The sequence below is a fragment of the Trachypithecus francoisi genome, unplaced genomic scaffold (assembly GCF_009764315.1).
Source record: "Trachypithecus francoisi isolate TF-2019V2 unplaced genomic scaffold, Tfra_2.0 Lachesis_group11, whole genome shotgun sequence".
NCBI lineage: Eukaryota > Metazoa > Chordata > Mammalia > Primates > Cercopithecidae > Trachypithecus > Trachypithecus francoisi.
The window spans coordinates 112,029,680-112,049,959 of record NW_022681456.1 but is presented as its reverse complement, the minus strand read 5'-3'; the positions used below and the strand labels follow the sequence as shown (position 1 = coordinate 112,049,959).

The 20,280-nt window shown below is 41.2% G+C and overlaps 1 protein-coding gene across 7 annotated transcripts in view; it reads left to right on the top strand.

The window, feature by feature from the left end:
- PLEKHA5 (pleckstrin homology domain containing A5) overlaps positions 1-20,280 on the top strand; it is a 260,555-nt gene that overhangs the window by 201,618 nt on the left and 38,657 nt on the right. For all 7 annotated transcript variants that reach the window (XM_033222732.1, XM_033222724.1, XM_033222723.1 and 4 more), the window contains one exon: positions 110-259. In XM_033222732.1, the coding sequence (XP_033078623.1) occupies positions 110-259 (150 nt within the window). The remainder of the gene's footprint in view (positions 1-109; positions 260-20,280) is intronic.

Below are 20,280 nucleotides of genomic sequence, written 5' to 3'. Positions count from 1 at the left end.
TTGTCTACAACTGATATTACTTAATATGATTATTATCAGGACACTGATAAGTAAAAAGAATTAATACGATGATACAGAACATTAAGTGTAATTCTTTTTATTATAATAGTACACGCTTGAGCAAGCTTTGCTGTCAGCCAGCCAAGAGATAGAAATGCATGCAGATAACCCAGCAGCCATTCAGACAGTGGTGTTGCAAAGGGATGATTTACAAAATGGACTGCTTAGTACGTGTCGAGAACTTTCTCGAGCCACTGCCGTAAGTAGATTTTTTCTTCCCCTAATAGAAGTAACTTAAATATGTAGTTCTATTTTCTTCTCTCTTCTTTTTTTTTTTTAATACTGGGCTCTCTTTAGGATTCTTCTTTATTATTATAGCAAAAAATAGTAATTTGTTACTAGTGTGCTTCTCTTTAGGAACGTAAAAATAAAAGATTATTTAATTAGTGGGCATTCTGTTATTTATTTACTTACTTATGAGACAAGTTCTCATTCTGTCACCCAGGCTGGAGTACAGTAGTTTGACTATAACTCACTTGTAGCCTGAATCTCTTGGACTCAAGTGAGAGCCTTGGCTTCCCAAGTAGCTGGGACTACAGGCTGGCACTACTACACCTGGCTAGATTTTTTTTTTTTTTTTTTTTTGCATAGAGATGGGGCCTTACTGTGTTGTCCAGGCTGGTCTTAAACTCCTGGTCTCAAGTGATTCTCCTGGCTTGGCCTCCCAAAGTGCTGCAATTACAGGTGTAAGCCACCACACCCAGCCAAACATTTTGTCTTTGTGAAATGAGTGTTTTACAGGGGAGATAAGTACTCTTGTTTTTATGTATGATGTAAATGAAAAATTCTGAAATATGTGAAAACGTGTTGCATTTAAGAAAATAAATAGGCTGGACACAGTGGCTCATGCCTGTAATCCTAGCACTTTGGGAGGCCAAGGTGAGTGGATTACCTGAAGTCAGGAGTTCAAGACCAGCCTGATCAACATGGTGAAACCTCATCTCTACTAAATATACAAAATTAGCCAGGTATGGTGGCACGCACCTGTAATCTCAGCTACTCAGGGGGCTGAGGCAGGAAAATCACCTGAGCCTGGGAGGCAGAGGTTACAGTGAGCCAAGATCACGCCATTACACTCCAGCCTGGGCAACAAGACTGAAACTCTGTCTCAATCAGTCAATCAATAGAAATATAAATAGCAAGGCTGGGTGTGGTGGCTCACGCCTGTAATCCCAGGACTTTGGGAGGCTGAGGCAGGTGGATCATTTGAGGTCAGGAGTTTGAGACTAGCCTGGCCAACATGGTGAAACCTCATCTCTACCAAAATACAAAAATTAGCTGGGTGTGGTGGCAGGTGCCTGTAATCTCAGCTACTTGGGAGGCTGAGGCAGGAGAATTGTTTGAACCCAGGAGGCAGAGGTTGCAGTGAGCCAAGATCATGCCACTGCACTCCCCTGGGCAACAGAGTGAGACCCTGTTTTAAAAAAAAAGAAAGAAAGAAAGAAAGAAATATACATAACAGAACCTTGTAACTCATAGTCATATGACTATGACTGTGAGTCTCTTGGAATGACGAAATCTAAAAGTCTTAACTTGCAGCTTATAAATTGAGTGTTTTATGAGTTTAAACAGCTGGCTTTAGATCCTATGATGTGGTCATCTCTATAAACAAAGTAAGAGCACCAGTCCAAGCAGCTCTTTGAAAGAGAAATCTTAGCAAAAACTGCCACGTTATATAAAACTGCTCCCAAGCCCTTGTCTGTACTTACACTTCAATGGGCTAGGGAGCAGCTATCTTTTAAGAAGGGCCACAGAGAGTATAGCTTAATTTAGAGGAGGCTTTCCAGGCCGGCAAGATGCCAGAATCTCAACTTGGCTTCTATTCTGAACCCTGAATTCCAAACGTGAGCTATTTTTAAAGGAATATACCATGATTTTGAAATCATTGAAAACTTAAGTTGAGAAATTCTTAAATACCTTATATTTCTATTTCCATTTTTAAAATATTGTTATTGCTGTTGTCTCATTTGAGTCTCAATTATATTGTCATGTTTATAGGCTTTTTTAAAATTTAATATCCTTTCCATTGTGAGTTTCTTGAAATAAGAAACTGTGTCTCATTCACATTTGATGAATGATTGAGCTGAATGACTTACCCAAGGTTACAAAGCTAACAAATAATATACCTAAAACTCAAATTCAGATCTTCTTACCACAGTTCTGAAGAATTAGATCTATATGGATTTCTGTAATATAGTCATAAAGAAAATATAAGCACCTGAAATACTGTCTACAAGGAAGTAGTCACTGAGCTAATCAAGGATAGGTAGGATTTGGATACAACGAGAAGAGAAATGAAGAGTGGTTTTTTCAAATAATACAGAACACCTTAAGCCACAGCAAAGATGAGAATGTAGGAGACACATTTGGAAAAGGAGGAAATGGAACTAACTGCCTGAATGGATTAGAGAATTCCTGTGAGAGGATAGAAAATGTGAGATTAGAAAGGGAAAATGGGGTTAAGCTGTCAATGCCAAGCTAATGAGAAGCTCAGGGTCTCTAGGACAACTTGAGTCAAATCAAAATGGTAGGCTCTACAGACATTTAGTTGGAAACTATTTAACGATTTGGTGTCTGCTCTTGAAATTCTAATTTTAGGAAATCCCTTATCAACTGGGATTAATAAATTAAATCTCATCAGTAGGCTCAGAATTTGCTCCATCTCAAGGTTAACTTTAGCTCAGATGGGAATATGTTAAAAATGTCTTAACAGAAATGAATGTTGCCAGGAGCGCTGGCTCACACCTGTAATCAGTACGTTGGGAGGCTGAGGCAGGAGGATTGCTTGGGCCCAGGAGTTTGAGACCAAACTGGGCAACTTAAGGAGACCCTATCTCCACAAGAAACAAAAAGTAGCTGAGCATGGTGTTGTATACCTGTGACCCTAGCTACTTAGGAGACTGAGGTGGGAGGATCTCTTGAGCCCAGGAGGTCAAGGCTGTGTGATTATGCCACTGCACTCCAGCCTGGGTGATAGAATGATTCACTGTCTCTAAAACAAAATAGTTAATAATAGAAGGCCAGGCATGGTGGCTCACACCTGTAATCCCAGCACTTTGGGAGGCCAAGACAGGCAGATCACAAGGTCAGGAGTTCGAGACCAGCCTGGCTGACATGGTGAAACCCCGCCTCTAATAAAAATACAAAAATTAGCCAGGCATGGTGGCAGATGTCTGTAATCCCAGCTACTCAGGAGGCTGAGGCAGGAGAATCACTTGAACCCAGGAGGTGGAAGTTGCAGTGAGCTGAGATCGTGCCATTGCACTCCAGCCTGGACGACAGCAAGACTCTGTCTCAAAAATAAATAAATAAATAGAAAATAGGCCAGGCAGGCGTGGTGGCTCAAGCCTGTAATCCTAGCACTTTGGGACGCCAAGATGGGCGGATCACCTGAGGCCAGGAGTTCAAGACCAGCCTGACCAACATGGAGAAACCCCGTCTCTATTAAAAATACAAGATTAGCCAGGCATGGTGGCGCATGCCTGTAATCCCAGCTACTCAGGAGGCTGAGGCAGGAGAATCACTTGAATCTGGGAGGCTGAGGTTGCGGTGAGCCGAGATTACGCCATTGCACTCTGGCCTAGGCAACAAGAGCGAAACTCCATCTGAAAAAAAATAAATAAATAAAATAAAAATAAATTCATCTTCTGAGTATCCCCTTTTCTGGTTTTTATCTTATGTAATCACTTCCCTGGTTTCTTTTTCCTTGCCTTCAGCAATAATCAGTGGTTACGACAAACCCTCAGAATATATTCTTCTAAGACAAGTCTTACTGCATAGAATACAAACTATGTTATTTGTGCCTTTATGTAAACTTATTTATATTTGTAGCTTAAGGCTTCAAATGTTAGCATGTGCGTAACATCATACTGGGCATATGGTTGGCACTCAGTGAATGTTGACTAGATTTAAATTTGAATTACATTTTTGCTGGCAGAATCTCAAAGGATTTCACTGAATCTGTCATAGTCAACTCATAGCACTAGTTCAAATCTAAGCCCCAAGCATAAGGCATGTAACATTAGCACCTCTATAGATCAAAGCTGTGATTCTGAGAACTCTTCTCCTCACCTGGTAGGCCACAAAAGTACACAAAACTAGGATTAGCACAAGGGAAACATGTAAAGCAGTGTTCCCTATACTTTTTATTTATTGTATTTTATTTTAGGTTTGGGGGTACATGTGCAGGTTTGTTAACTGGGTCTGTTGTGTGATGCTGAGATTTGGAGTATGAATGAGCCCATCACCCAGGTACCTAGCATAGTACCCAGTTTCAACCTTTATCCCCATTCTTTCCCCACCCTCAGGAGTCCCCACTTTCACTGTTAAACCATCTTTATGTCCATGAGTACTAGCATTTAGCTTCCACCTGTGAGAACATATGGTATTTGGTTTTCTTTTCCTGCATTAATTTACTTAGGATAATGGCCTCTGGTTGTATCCATGATGCTGCAGAGGACATAATTTCATTCTTTGTTATCGTTGTGTAGTACCGTGCTGTATATGTACCACATTTTCTTTAACCAGTCTACCATTGATGGGCATCTAGGTTGGTTCCATGTATTTGCTACTGTAAATAGTTCTGTGGTGAACATGCAAGTGCATGGGTATGTTTGGTAGAAAGATTTGCTTTCTTTTGGATATACTTTTGGATATATACCCAGTAATGCAATTGCTGGGTCAAATGGTAGTTCTGATTTAAGTTCTTTGAGAAATCTCCAAACCGCGGTCCATAGTGGCCAAACTAATTCATATATCCTCTCACTGTGTTACAAGCATTTCCTTTTCCCTGCAGTCTTGCCAGCATCTGTTTTTCGCTTTTTGGGTTTTTTTTACTTTTTAATAGTAGCCATTCTGATGAATGTGAGATGGTATCTCATTGTGATTTTAATTTGTATTTCTCTGGTGATTAGTGATGTGGAGCATTTTTGTATGTTTTTTAGCCACTTATATGTCTTCCTTTAAGTGTCTATTCATGTCTTTTGCCCATTTTTAAAAAGAGTTATTTGTTTTGTTTTTTCCTTGTTCAATTGCTTAAGCTCCTTATAGATTCTGGATATTCAACCTTTGTTGGATGCATAGTTTGCGAGTCTTTTCTCTCATTTTGCAGGCTGTTTATTCCATTGTTAGTTTCTTTTGCTTTACAGAAGCTCTTTAATTAGATCCCACTTGTCAATTTTTGTTTTTGTTGCAATTACTTTTTTTTTTTTTTTTGTGAGACGGAGACTTACTCTGTTGCCCAGGCTAGAGTGCAGTGGCACGATCTTTGCTCACTGCAACCTCCACCTCCCAGGTTCAAGCAATTCTCGTGCCTCGGCCTCCCAAGTAGCTGGAATTATAAGTGCCCCCTATCAAGCCTGGCTTCTTTTTGTATTTTTAGTAGAGACAGGGTTTCACCATGTTGGCCAGGCTGGTCTCAAGCTCCAAGCCTCATGTGATCTGCCCACCTCGGCCTCCCATAGTACTGGGATTACAGGCATGACCCACCATGCCTGGCTAAAGGATTCTTATCGTTTGAGGCCTGACACTTAAATCTTTAATCCCTCTTGAGTTAATTTTTGTATACGGTGAAAGGAACGGGTCGGTTTCATTCTTCTGCATATGGCTAGCCAGCTATTCTAACACCATTTATTGAATAAGAAGATAAGAAGCCCTTTCCCCATTGCTTATTTTTGTCAATTTGGTCAAATATCAGATGGCCATAGGTGTGTGGCTTAACTTCTGGGTTTTATATTCTGTTTCCTTGGTCTGCGTGTGTTTTTGTACCAGTACCATGATGTTTTAGTCTGTAGCCTTATAGTATAGTTTGAAGTCAGGTAGCGTAATGCCTCTGGCTTTGTTTTTGTTTAGGATTGCTTTGTCTGTTTGCACTCTCAGTTCAATATGAATTTAAGAATTTTTTTTCTGGTTCTGTGAAAAATGATGATAGTTTGATAGGAATGGCATTGAATCCGTAGATTGCTTCGGGCAGCATGACCATTTTAACAATATTGATTCTTCTAATCCATGAGCGTGGAATGTTTTTCCATTGGTTTGTGTCATCTGTGATTTCTTTCAACAGTATTTTGTAGTTCTTATAAATACTTTTCACCTCCTTGGTTAGATGCATTCCTAGGAGTGTGTGTGTGTATGTATTGTAAACGGGATTGCCTTCTTGATTTGGCTCTCAGCTTGAACATTATTGGTGTATAGAAATGCCAGTGATTTTTGTACATGGATTTTGTGTCCTGAAACTTTCCTGAAGTCATTTATCAGTTGTAGGAGCCTTTTGATAGTGTCTTCAGGGTTTTCTAGGTATAGATCACATCGTCTGTGAAGAGAGGTAATTTGACTTCTTTTCCTATTTGGATGCGTTTTACTTCTTCCTCTTGCCTAATTGCTCTGACAGGACTTCCAGTACTACGTTGAATAGGAGTGGTGAGAGTGGGCATCCTTGTCTTCTTCCAGCTCTCAAGGGAAATGCTTCCAGTTTTTGCCCGTCTCAGTGTGATGTTGACTGTATATTTGTCATAGATGGCCCTGACTATTTTAGGGCATATTCCTTCAACATGGAATTATTTCTTGAGGGTTTTTGTCATGAAGAGATGATGGATTTTATCAAAAGCCTTTTCCATGTCTACTGAGATGATCATACATTTTTTGTTTTTTATTCTGTTTATTTAGTGATTCACATTTATGATTTGCATATGTTGAACCAATCTTGCATCTTAGAAATGAAGCATACTTTATCATGGTGAATTAACTTTTTGATATGCCATTGAATTTGGTTTGCTGGTATTTTGTTGAGGATTTGTACATCTGTGTTCATCAGGGATATTGGCCTTTGTTTTCTTTCTTCTTTGTGTCTTTACCAAGTTTTGGTATCAGAGTGATGCTGGCTTCATAGAATGAGTTAGAGGAGACCCTCCTTATTTTTTTGGAATAGCTTCAGTAGAATTAATACCAGCTCTTTGTACGTCTGGTAGAAATCAGCTGTGAATCCATCCGATCTGTGGCTTTTTTTGTTTGGCAGGTTTTTTATTACAGATTCCATTTCAGAACTCAATATTGGCCTGTTCAGTGTATCAGTTTCTTCCTGATTCAATCTTGGGAGATTGTATATTTCCAGGAATTTATCTATTTCGTCTAGATTTTCTAGTTTGTATTCATAGTGGTGTTCATAATCGTCTCTAGGAATCCTTTGTATGTCTGTGGAATCCATTGTAATGTCACCTTGGTGGCTTCTCATTATGCTTATTTGGATCTTCTTTTTTTCTTTATTATTTTAATTGACAGTCTGTCAATCTTGTTTTTCTTTTCAAAGAATTAACTTTTGGTTTCCCCAGGCTGGGTGTGGTGGCTCACGCTTGTAATCATAGCACTTTGGGAGGCTGAGGTGGGCAGATTACTTGAGCCCAGGAGTTTGGGACCAGCCTAAGCAACATGGTAAAACTCCTCTCTAAAAAAAAAAAAAAAAAAAAAAAAAAAACTAGCAGAGCACAGTGGCGTGTGCCTGGAATGCCAACTACTTGGAAGGCTGAGGCAGCAGAATGACCTGAGCCCAGACAGGTCCCAGACAGCAAAGTGAGACACCGTCTCAAAAAAACAAAACAAAAGAAAATCCGCAAAAAAGCCAACGAAAGTGTGGCACAATAATAGTTATTTATTTAAATCTTCCCCTGTGTGCTAGCCTTTCTGTTTTTATTATATCTAGCATTTTTAACAATAAAAAGCAAGCACTTTCTTTGAGATGAGAAGATCGTTTTGTTTCATAGAAAACATTAGAGAAGAAACTAAACACGGGAGTTAAAGATTACAAATAGCTAAAACAGAGAATAACTACAATTGTGGTCATTAACTAGAAATTTAAAATATGGATAGCTTTATAATTGTGGCTGACAGTAGAGCCTCACTTTATATAGTTTGAATTGGTGCCCTTTTAAACATCTTTTTAGTGTGTTTCAAGTCAAGGCTAAGTGAAAAAATAATAATAAAACGTAAACATCTTCTTAGGTTAAAAAAAGCCAGTATGCCAGTATAGTCATTAGATAGTGTAGTAAGAGGGATTTTATTTGAGAAGCAGTTACATGACAAGTGTAAATTCGTAAAAAAAAAAATTCTTTTTAAGAAATCTCCTCAAATAATTAAGCACATTCTTTAAATGTGAGCCAGGAAATCTCTACATCCTGAAGGTAAAATGAAATAAATGAATAAATGAGACATAACTTTATTTTGAGTGACTTGAAAAATCAACTACTTCTAATACCAGTTGGCAGGACTGTTGTGGGGTATTCGTGACCAAAAAATTTACATTTTAATTTTTTTGCCTGATCCTTGAAATATACCAGTAAAATTAATTTAAATATCATAAGGCTTTAATTTTCTAAGATATAGTAGTGCACATTAATTTGTAGTATTACTTAAAGTTTGAAAGAGATATTTGAGTTTAAATTAGGAAGTTAATGAATAATTACACTGCATCTGTTGCCTCTCCCTCATTTTGATATTAAAAATCTATGTCAATACTTTTCCAAAGTTACAGGTTTTATTTTTTAATGAAAAGTAGAAAAATGAATTGACATTTCTTAAATTAAAACTACGAAACCCTTGGCTGGGCGCGGTGGCTCAAGCCTGTAATCCCAGCACTTTGGGAGGCTGAGACGGGCGGATCACAAGGTCAGGAGATCGAGACCATCCTGGCTAACACGGAGAAACCCCGTCTCTACTAAAAATACAAAAAACTAGCCGGGCGAGGTGGCGGGCGCCTGTAGTCCCAGCTAGTCCGGAGACTGAGGTAGGAGAATGGCGTGAACCCGGGAGGCGGAGCTTGCAGTGAGCTGAGATCTGGCCACCGCACTCCAGCCCGGGCGACAGAGCAAGACTCCGTCTCAAAAAAAAAAAAAAAACTGCGAAATCCTAATTGAGAAGCAAACCAGAGGTAAAACAGTTTATTAGCTCCAAGAATAATAGTAATTATTTTCTTTTTTTTTTTTTACTATAGCCACCTATAGTCTTACAATATTTACTTGATTATTAAAAAGACAGGCAATGTGACAGTAAAATACAGAGAAAACAATTTGAGATTTGTGTCTAGTGTATTGTATAACCATTCCCTTGAGTAGACTTTGTTGTAAATTGCCATTGATTTTAGGTAAGAAAAGTTTCCCTCATGTTAAAAACTTGGAAATGCATCATTACTTTTGATTTTTTTTTTAATATTTTTTTTTGTAGAATTTTTTTTGTCTCCCTATGTTGCCCAGGCTGATCTTGAACTCCTGACCTCAAAAGACTCTCCCACCTCGGCCTCCCAAACTGCTGCGATTATAGGTGTAAGCCACCATGCCCGGCCATTAATCCTTTCTTAATAAAGGACATAGTATATATCTGCTATATAGCCATCTAGCCAAATATTAAAATCCTTAACTGATTTTTTTTGAAATCTGGAATTTCATTACATTTAAGTATTTAGACCTACTTCACTTTCTCCCCCACACAGTGGCCAAGTGTTGTCTCAGTACAGACTATACAGAAATAAGCACTATTAAAATTTACTTGTTCCATACCCTAAACTTAGACAATTTAAAAATATATATATTGGCCAGGCGTGCTGGCTCCTACGTATAATCCCAGCACTTTGGGAGGCTGAGGCGGGAAGATTGCTTTAGCCTAGGGGTTCAAGACCAGCCTGGACAACATAGTGAGACCTTGAGTTGACAAAATATTAAAAAACAATACCCCAGCATGGTGACATGCACCTGTACTACTCAGGAGGCTAAGGTGGGAGGATTGCTTGAGCCCGGGGAGTTGAGGCTGCAATGAGCTAAGATCACACCACTGCACTCCAGCCCAGGTGACAGTGTGAGAAAAAAGTCTGGCCTGGCACAGAGGCTCACACCTGTAATCCCAGTTCTTTGGAAAGATTGCTTCAGCCCAGGAGTTCAAGACCAGTCTGAGCAACATGGTGAAACCCCAAATTAAAAAATTATCTGGGCATGGTGGTGTAAACCTGTAGTCCTAGCTACTTGGGAGGCTGAGGCAGGAGGATCACTTGAGCCCAGGAGTTCAAGGCTGCAGTGAATTATGTTCATGCCAGTGCACTCTAGCCTGGGCAGCAGAGCAAAACCCTGTCTCTAGAAAACTCTGCAGCAATCCCTCCTCCACCCCAACTCACACACTTTTTTTTTCTTTTCTTGGAATATAACATGTTCTCAGAAAAGCACACTGTTTAGGAGTTTAGCCAACATCTATATCGAGACGTTGAATTTTACTAGCATGCCAGCGACTCCTCTCCCAAAAGGAACACTACCGGACTTTTTTCTTTTCTTCTTTCTTTTCCTTAATTTTTTTTTAATTGTTTTAGAGACAGGGTATTGCTACATTGCCCAGATGGGAGTGCAGTGGCTCTTCACGGGTGCGGTCATAGCACACTGCAGCCTCCAATTCTTAGCCTCAAGTGATCCTACCCCTGCCCAGTCTCCTGAGTAGCTATAGTGTAGCACCTGACATTTAAACTATAGATGAGTTTTGCCTATTTTTGAACTTTCTTTTTTGGAGACAAAGTCTCTCACACAGGCTGGAGTACAATGGCACAATCTTGGCTCACTGCAACCTCCACCTCCTGGCTCAAGTGATCCTCTCACCTCAGAGTCCCAAGTAACTGGGACTACAGACATGCACCACCATACCTAGCTAATTTCTGTATACTTTGCAGAGATGGGATTTTACCATGTTACCCAGGCTGGTCTCAGATTCCTGGGCTCAAGTGATCCACCCACTTCGGCCTCCTAAAGTTCTGGGATTATAGGCATGAGCCACTGCACTCAGCCTTGAACTTTATATGAAGTGTAACCATATACTCTTTGCCTGGCTTTCTTTAACTTATGAGGTTCATCCATATAGTTCCAGATTGAAAGAGTTCATTCAGGCCGGGCACGGTGGCTCAAGCCTGTAATCCCAGCACTTTGGGAGACTGGAGTGGGCAGATCATCTGAGGTCAGGAGTTCAAGACCAGCCTGACCAACATGGAGAAACCCTGTCTATACTAAAAATACAAAAATTAGCCGGGCGTGGTGGCACATGCCTGTAATCCCAGCTACTGGGGAGCCTGAGGCAGGAGAGTCTCTTGAACCTGGGAGGCAGAGGTTGCTGTGAGCCTAGGTCGCACCATGACACTCCAGCCTAGGCAAGAAGAGTGAAACTCGGTCTCAAAAAAAATAAGAAGGCTGGCTGCGGGTGGCTCATGGCTGTACTCCCAGCACTTTGGGAGGCTGAAGTGTGCAGATCATGAGGTCAAGAGATCACGACCATCCTGGCTAACACGGTGAAACTGCGGCTCTACTAAAAATACAAAAAATTATCCAGGCGTAGTGATGCGCACCTGTAGTCCTGAGTATCCCAGCTACTTGGAAGATCAGTGCAGAAGAATCACTTGAACCCGGGAGGCAGAGGTTGCAGTGAGCCAAGATCATGCCACTGCACTCCAGCCTAGGCGACAGCACAAGACTCTGTCTCAAAAAAAAAGTTCATTCATTCTCTTTTTTTGTTTGTTTGTTTGTTTGAAACGGAGTCTCACGCTGTCGCCCGAGCTGGAGTGCGGTGGCACCATCTCGGCTCACTGCAACCTCCACCTCCAGGGTTCAAGCGATTCTCCTGCCTCAGCCTCCCAAGTAACTGGGACTACAGGTGCCCACCACCACGCCCAGATAATTTTTTTGTATTTTTAGTAGAGATGGGGTTTCACTATGTTTAACAGGCTGGTCTTGACCACCTGACCTCATGATCCTCCTGCCTCAGCATCCCAAAATGCTGGGATTACAAGCGTGAGCCACCGCACCCAGCCTTCATTTATTCTTTTAACTATATGGCCTGGCATTCTCTACTTTTTATAGAAAGCACTATTTTTGGCAAGTACTTGGGATTTTAAGGTAATTGTATATTTGGAAATTATTAGCCCTTTTAAATTATCTTGCTATATTAACTTCTTGATCAAAAATAAGTAAGGTCACATTTAAAGATTATTAGCATGGTATTCATATAATCTAGTAAATTCTTTAGTGAAATACCAGATTTTGGGAGGAAATGTGTTGTGCCATTGCTGCCCTTTGCTTGCTGTCCTCTGTTGTCTTGTGTTCCTACCCACCTGGTAATCATGTTTGAGGAGCTGAGGTAAAGACAGAAACAGGTAGGCCTAGCAGGATCATAGGACTTGAACCAGTTCAGTGGCAGGATCTCCAGGTTAGGAAAATTGAAAGTATACTGTGCCACTTCACTTCTAAAATATTGATAAAGTAATGTCTAGCTCTCAAATCTGTATTTTTCATGTTTCTTTAAGAAAGAGAAGGATTCCTACCATCCTGAAATGTTCTTATGCTTAAATGCCTCTGCGGTGCAGTTAAGCCTGCCCTAAACTCTGGCATTTCCACAAGGGAGGTTAGGTGTTAGCCTGTAATACCCTCTTAGCCACTGGGCTGTCATTGGATCCATTGTCTTTATATATCCTCCCTAAAGCCATCAAAGACCCACTATTTAAATTTGCAGTTTTTGTAGTGCACGCAAATTAAAACATGGCTAGAATTAATTTTTGTTAAAGGAAATTAATTTTCATATTTATTCATGTAAAAAGAATTTGCTGACCAGGTATGGTGGATCACACCTGTAATCTCAGCACTTTGACAAGCCAAGGCTGGTGGAATCACTTGAGCCCAGCAGTTAGAGACCAACCTGGGCAACATGGCAAAATTCTGTCTCTACCAAAATACGTATATGTGTGTGTGTGTGTGTGTGTGTGTGTGTGTGTGTGTGTGTGTGAGTATGTGTATATACACAAAATATTGTGTATAGGGGTGTGTGTGTGTGTGTGTACACACACACACATACATACATACACAAAATATTAGCGGGGCATAGGGGTGGTGGCACACATCTGTTTTCCCAGTACATTTTGAATAATTTTTCTTTGCCTAAGATTTTTTTTAATTTTAAAAAAACGACTGGCAAGATAGCTTCATTTTTTTTTCTTTTCTTTTCTTTTCTTTTTGGAGACGTGGTCTTCATCTGTCACCTAGGCTGGAGTGCAGTGGCACAATTTTGGCTTACTGCAACCTCAGCCTCCTGGGCTCAAGCGATCCTCCCACTTCAGGCCTACCCCAGGTAGCTGGGACCACAGGCAAGCACCACCACACCTGGAAAATTTTTGTATTTTTTCGTAGAGATGGGGTCTCTCTATGTTGCCCAGGCTGGTCTCAAACTCCTGGGCTCAAGTGATCCACCCGCCTCAATCTCCCAAAGTGCTGGGATTACATGTAGGAGCTGCCGCACCCAGCCAATCACTTAAATTTCCTAAAGTTATTTTAAGCTAGTTACAGAATATACAAAATAAAATAGCTCTTTTTTTTCCCCTTTTACTTTATTTATTTATTTATTCAGTCAGAGTCTCGCACTGTCACCCAGGGTGGAGTGCAATGGCGCCATCTCAGCTCACTACAACCTCCGCCTGCCACGTTCAAACAGTTCTCCTGCCTCAGCCTCCCAAGCAGCTGGGATTACAGGCTAATTTTTTTTTGTATTTTTAGTAGAGACAGAGTTTCATTATGTTGGTCAGGTGGTTTCAAACTCCTGACCTCATGATCTGCCCGCCTCAGCCTCCCAAGGCGCAATCTCGGCTCACTGCAACCTCTGCTTCCTGGGTTCAAGCGATTCTCCCTCCTCAGCCTCCCAAGTAGCTAGGACCACAAGCACAAGTCATCGGGCCCAGCTAATTTTTGTGTTTTCAGTAGAGACAGGGTTTCACCATGTTGGCCAGGGTGGTCTCGAACTACTGAGCTCAAGTGATCTGCCTCCGTCAGCCTCCCAAAGTGCTGAGGTTACAGATGTGAGCCACTGCGCCCGGCAGATGATGTATTTTTAAGCACCTTTAGAATTATTCTATATTCAACAAATGACAAGCTGTTAAAGACCAAACATCAGAGGGCGGAGCAAGATGGCCGAATAGGAACAGCTCCAGTTTTCAACTCCCAGCGCGAGCGACACAGAAGACCGGTGATTTCTGCATTTTCAACTGAGGTACTGGGGTCATCTCTCTAGGGAGTGCCGGACAATCGGTGCTGGTCAGCTGCTGCAGCCTGACCAGCGTGAGCTGAAGCAGGGCGAGGCATCGCCTCACCTGGAAGCGCAAGGGGGAAGGAAATCCCTTTTCCTAGCGAGGGGAACTGAGACACACAACACCTGGAAAATCGGGTAACTCCCACCCCAATACTGCGCTTTAAGGAAACAGGCACACCAGGAGAATATATCCCATACCTGGCCGGGAGGGTCCCACGCCCACGGAGCCTCCCTCACTGCTAACACAGCCGTCTGCGGCGATCTATCCGCAAGGCAGCAGCGAGGCTGGGGGAGGGGCGCCCGCCATTGCTGAGGCTTAAGTAGGTAAACAAAGACGCTGGGAAGCTCGAACTGGGTGGAGCTCACAGCAGCTCAAGGAAGCCTGCCTGTTTCTGTAGACTCTACCTCTGCGGACAGCGCACAGCTGCAGTCCATTAGGGGAAAGAGCGGGGCCGTGGCAGACGCGAACGACTCTGTCTGACAGCTTTGGGGAGAGCCGTGGATCTCCTAACGCGGAGGTTGAGATCCGAGAACGGAGAGACTGCCTGCTCAGGTGGGTCCCTGACCCCTGAGTAGCCTAGCTGGGAGACATCCCCCACTAGGGGCAGTCTGACACCCCACACCTCACAGGGTGGCGTCACCCCTGAGAGGAAACTTCCAAAGAAAGAATCAGACAGGTACACTCGCTGTTCAGCAATATTCTATCTTCGGCAACCTCTGCTGCTGACACCCAGGCAAACAGGGTCTGGAGTGGACCTCAAGCAATCTCCAACAGACCAACAGACAGTCCTTCTGACTGTCAGAAGGAAAACTATCAAACAGGAAGGACACCTATACCAAAACCCCATCAGTACGTCACCATCATCAAAGACCAGAGACAGATAAAACCACAAAGATGGGGAAGAAGCAGGGCAGAAAAGCTGGAAATTCAAAAAATAAGAGCGCATCTCCTCCTGCAAAGGAGCGCAGCCCATCGCCAGCAACGGATCAAAGCTGGTCAGAGAATGACTTTGACGAGATGAGAGAAGAAGGCTTCAGTCCATCAAACCTCTCAGAGCTAAAGGAGGAATTACGTACCCAGCGCAAAGAAACTAAAAATCTTGAAAAAAAGTGGAAGAATTGACAGCTAGACTAATTAATGCAGAGAAGATCATAAACGAAATGACAGAGATGAAAACCATGACACGAGAAATACGTGACAAATGCACAAGCTTCAGTAACCGACTCGATCAACTGGAAGAAAGAGTATCAGCGATTGAGGATCAATGAATGAAATGAAGCGAGAAGAGAAACCAAAAGAAAAAGAAGAAAAAGAAATGAACAAAGCCTGCAAGAAGTATGGGATTATGTAAAAAGACCAAATCTACGTCTGATTGGGGTGCCTGAAAATGAGGGGGAAAATGGAACCAGTTGGAAAACACTCTTCAGGATATCATCCAGGAGAACTTCCCCAACCTAGTAGGGCAGGCCAACATCCAAATTCAGGAAATACAGAGAACTCCACAAAGATACTCCTCCAGAAGAGCAACTCCAAGACACATAATTGCCAGATTCACCAAAGTTGAAATGAAGGAAAAAATCTTAAGGGCAGCCAGAGAGAAAGGTCGGGTTACCCACAAAGGGAAGCCCATCAGAATAACAGCAGACCTCTCGGCAGAAACTCTACAAGCCAGAAGAGAGTGGGGGCCAATATTCAACGTTCTTAAAGAAAAGAATTTTCAACCCAGAATTTCATATCCAGCCAAACTAAGCTTCATCAGTGAAGGAGAAATAAAATCCTTTACAGATAAGCAAATGCTTAGAGATTTTGTCACCACCAGGCCTGCCTTACAAGAGACCCTGAAGGAAGCCCTAAACATGGAAAGGAACAACCGGTACCAGCCATTGCAAAAACATGCCAAAATGTAAAGAACATCGAGGCTAGGAAGAAATTGCATCAACTAACGAGCAAAATAACCAGTTAATATCATAATGACAGGATCAAGTTCACACATAACAATATTAACCTTAAATGTAAATGGACTAAATGCTCCAATTAAAAGACACAGACTGGCAAACTGGATAAGAGTCAAGACCCATCAGTCTGCTGTATTCAGGAGACCCATCTCACATGCAGAGACATACATAGGCTCAAAATAAAGGGATGGAGGAAGATCTACCAAGCAAATGGAGAACAAAAAAAAGCAGGGGTTGCAATCCTAGTCTCTGATAAAAAGACTTTAAACCATCAAAGATCAAAAGAGACAAAGAAGGCCATTACATAATGGTAAGGGATCAGTTCAACAGGAAGAGCTAACTCTCCTAAATATCTATGCACCCAATACAGGAGCACCCAGATTCATAAAGCAAGTCCTTAGAGACCTACAAAGAGACTTAGACTCCCATACAATAATAATGGGAGACTTCAACACTCCACTGTCAATATTAGACAGATCAACGAGACAGAAAGTTAACAAGGATATCCAGGAATTGAACTCATCTCTGCACCAAGAGGACCTAATAGACATCTATAGAACTCTCCACCCCAAATCAACAGAATATACATTCTTCTCAGCACCACATCGCACTTATTCCAAAATTGACCACATAATTGGAAGTAAAGCACTCCTCAGCAAATGTACAAGAACAGAAATTATAACAAACTGTCTCTCAGACCACAGTGCAATCAAACTAGAACTCAGGACTAAGAAACTCAATCAAAACCGCTCAACTACATGGAAACTGAACAACCTGCTCCTGAATGACTACTGGGTACATAACGAAATGAAAGCAGAAATAAAGATGTTCTTTGAAACCAATGAGAACAAAGATACAAATACCAGAATCTCTGGGACACATTAAAGCAGTGTGTAGAGGGAATTTATAGCACTAAATGCCCACAAGAGAAAGCAGGAGAGATCTAAAATGGACACTCTAACATCACAATTAAAAGAACTAGAGAGGCAGAGCAAACACATTCAAAAGCTAGCAGAAGGCAAGAAATAACTAAGATCAGAGCAGAACTGAAGGAGATAGAGACACAAAAAACCCTCCAAAAAATCAATGAATCCAGGAGTTGGTTTTTTGAAAAGATCAACAAAATTGACAGACCGCTAGCAAGACTAATAAAGAAGAAAAGAGAGAGGAATCAAATAGACGCAATAAAAAATGATAAAGGGGATATCACCACCGACCCCACAGAAATACAAACAACCATCAGAGAATACTATAAATGCCTCTACGCAAATCAACTAGAAAATCTAGAAGAAATGGATAATTTCCTGGACACTTACACTCTCCCAAGACTAAACCAGGAAGAAGTTGAATCCCTGAATAGACCAATAGCAGGCTCTGAAATTGAGGCAACAATTAATAGCCTACCCACCAAAAAAAGTCCAGGACCAGATGGATTCACAGCTGAATTCTACCAGAGGTACAAGGAGGAGCTGGTACCATTCCTTCTGAAACTATTTCAATCAATAGAAAAAGAGGGAATCCTCCCCAACTCTTTTTATGAGGCCAACATCATCCTGATACCAAAGCCTGGCAGAGACACAACAAAAAAAGAGAATTTTAGACCATATCCCTGATGAACATCGATGCAAAAATTCTCAATAAAATACTGGCAAACCGGATTCAGCAGCACATCAAAAAGCTTATCCACCATGATCAAGTGGGCTTCATCCCTGGGATGCAAGGCTGGTTCAACATTCGCAAATCAATAAACGTAATCCAGCATATAAACAGAACCAAAGACAAGAACCACATGATTATCTCAATAGATGCAGAAAAGGCTTTTGACAAAATTCAACAGCCCTTTATGCTAAAAACGCTCAATAAATTCGGTATTGATGGAACGTACCTCAAAATAATAAGAGCTATTTATGACAAACCCACAGCTAATATCATACTGAATGGGCAAAAACTGGAAAAATTCCCTTTGAAAACTGGCACAAGACAGGGATGCCCTCTCTCACCACTCCTATTCAACATGGTGTTGGAAGTTCTGGCTAGGGCAATCAGGCAAGAGAAAGAAATCAAGGGTATCCAGTTAGGAAAAGAAGAAGTCAAATTGTCCCTGTTTGCAGATGACATGATTGTATATTTAGAAAACCCCATTGTCTCAGCCCAAAATCTCCTTAAGCTGATAAGCAACTTCAGCAAAGTCTCAGGATACAAAATTAATGTGCAAAAATCCCAAGCATTCTTATACACCAGTAACAGACAAGCAGAGAGCCAAATCAGGAATGAACTTCCATTCACAATTGCTTCAAAGAGAATAAATACCTAGGAATCCAGCTTACAAGGGATGTAAAGGACCTCTTCAAGGAGAACTACAAACCATTGCTCAGTGAAATCAAGAGGACACAAACAATGGAAGAACATACCATGCTCATGGATAGGAAGAATCAATATCGTGAAAATGGCCATACTGCCCAGGGTATTTATAGATTCAATGCCATCCCCATCAAGCTACCAATGAGTTTCTTCACAGAATTGGAAAAAACGGCTTTAAAGTTCATATGGAACCAAAAAGAGCCCGCATTGCCAAGACAATCCTAAGTCAAAAGGACAAAGCTGGAGGCGTCACGCTACCTGACTTCAAACTATACTACAAGGCTACAGTAACCAAAACAGCATGGTACTGGTACCACAACAGAGATATAGACCAATGGAACAGAACAGAGTCCTCAGAAATAATACCACACATCTACAGCCATCTGATCTTTGACAAACCTGACAAAAACAAGAAATGGGGAAAGGATTCCCTATTTAATAAATGGTGCTGGGAAAATTGGCTAGCCATAAGTAGAAGCTGAAACTGGATCCTTTCCTTACCCCTTATACGAAAATTAATTCAAGATGGATCAGAGACTTAAATGTTAGACCTAATACCATAAAAACCCTAGAAGAAAATCTAGGTAGTACCATTCAGGACATAGGCATGGGCAAGGACTTCATGTCTAAAACACCAAAAGCAACGGCAGCAAAAGCAAAAATTGACACATGGGATCTAATTAAACTAAAGAGCTTTTGTACAGCAAAAGAAACTACCATCAGAGTGAACAGGCAACCTACAGAATGGGAGAAAATTTTTGCAACCTACTCATCTGACAAAGGGCTAATATCCAGAATCTACAAAGAACTCAAACAAATATACAAGAAAAAAACAAACAACCCCATCACAAAGTGGGCAAAGGATATGAACAGACATTTCTCAAAAGAAGACATCCATACAGCCAACAGACACATGAAAAAATGCTCATCATCACTCGCCATCAGAGAAATGCAAATCAAAACCACAATGAGATACCATCTCACACCAGTTAGAATGGCAATCATTAAGAAGTCAGGAAACAACAGGTGTTGGAGAGGATGTGGAGAAATAGGAACACTTTTACACTGTTGGTGGGATTGTAAACTAGTTCAACCATTATGGAAAACAGTATGGCGATTCCTCAAGGATCTAGAACTAGATGTACCATATGACCCAGCCATCCCACTACTGGTATATACCCAAAGGATTATAAATACTCTACTACAAAGACACATGCACACGTATGTTTATTGCGGCACTATTCACAATAGCAAAGACTTGGAATCAACCCAAATGTCCATCTGTGACAGACTGGATTAAGAAAATGTGGCACATATACACCATGGAATACTATGCAGCCATAAAAAAGGATGAGTTTGCGTCCTTTGTAGGGACATGGATGCAGCTGGAATCCATCATTCTTAGCAAACTATCACAAGAAGAGAAAACCAAACACCGCATGTTCTCACTCATAGGTGGAACTGAACAATGAGATCACTTGGACTCGGAAGGGGAACATCACACACTGGGGCCTATCATGGGGAGGGGGGAGGAGGGAGGGATTGCATTGGGGAGTTATACATGATATAAACGTCATGCACATGTACCCTAGAACTTAAAGTATAATAAAAAAAAAAAAAAAAAAAAAAAGACCAAACATCAAAGTCTTCTCTGTGATATTATGGGTTGGGGGGTGATTTTTTTCCAAAGGAGAAAAGTACAGATGGATAATAAGTCTATACTGAGTCTTCACAAATGAGATTCACTGAATTGTTTAAATAGCTAGCTAAATTCATTTGTTTTACTGTATTACTATAAGCTTATTGTAAGTAAAGTCATGTCAA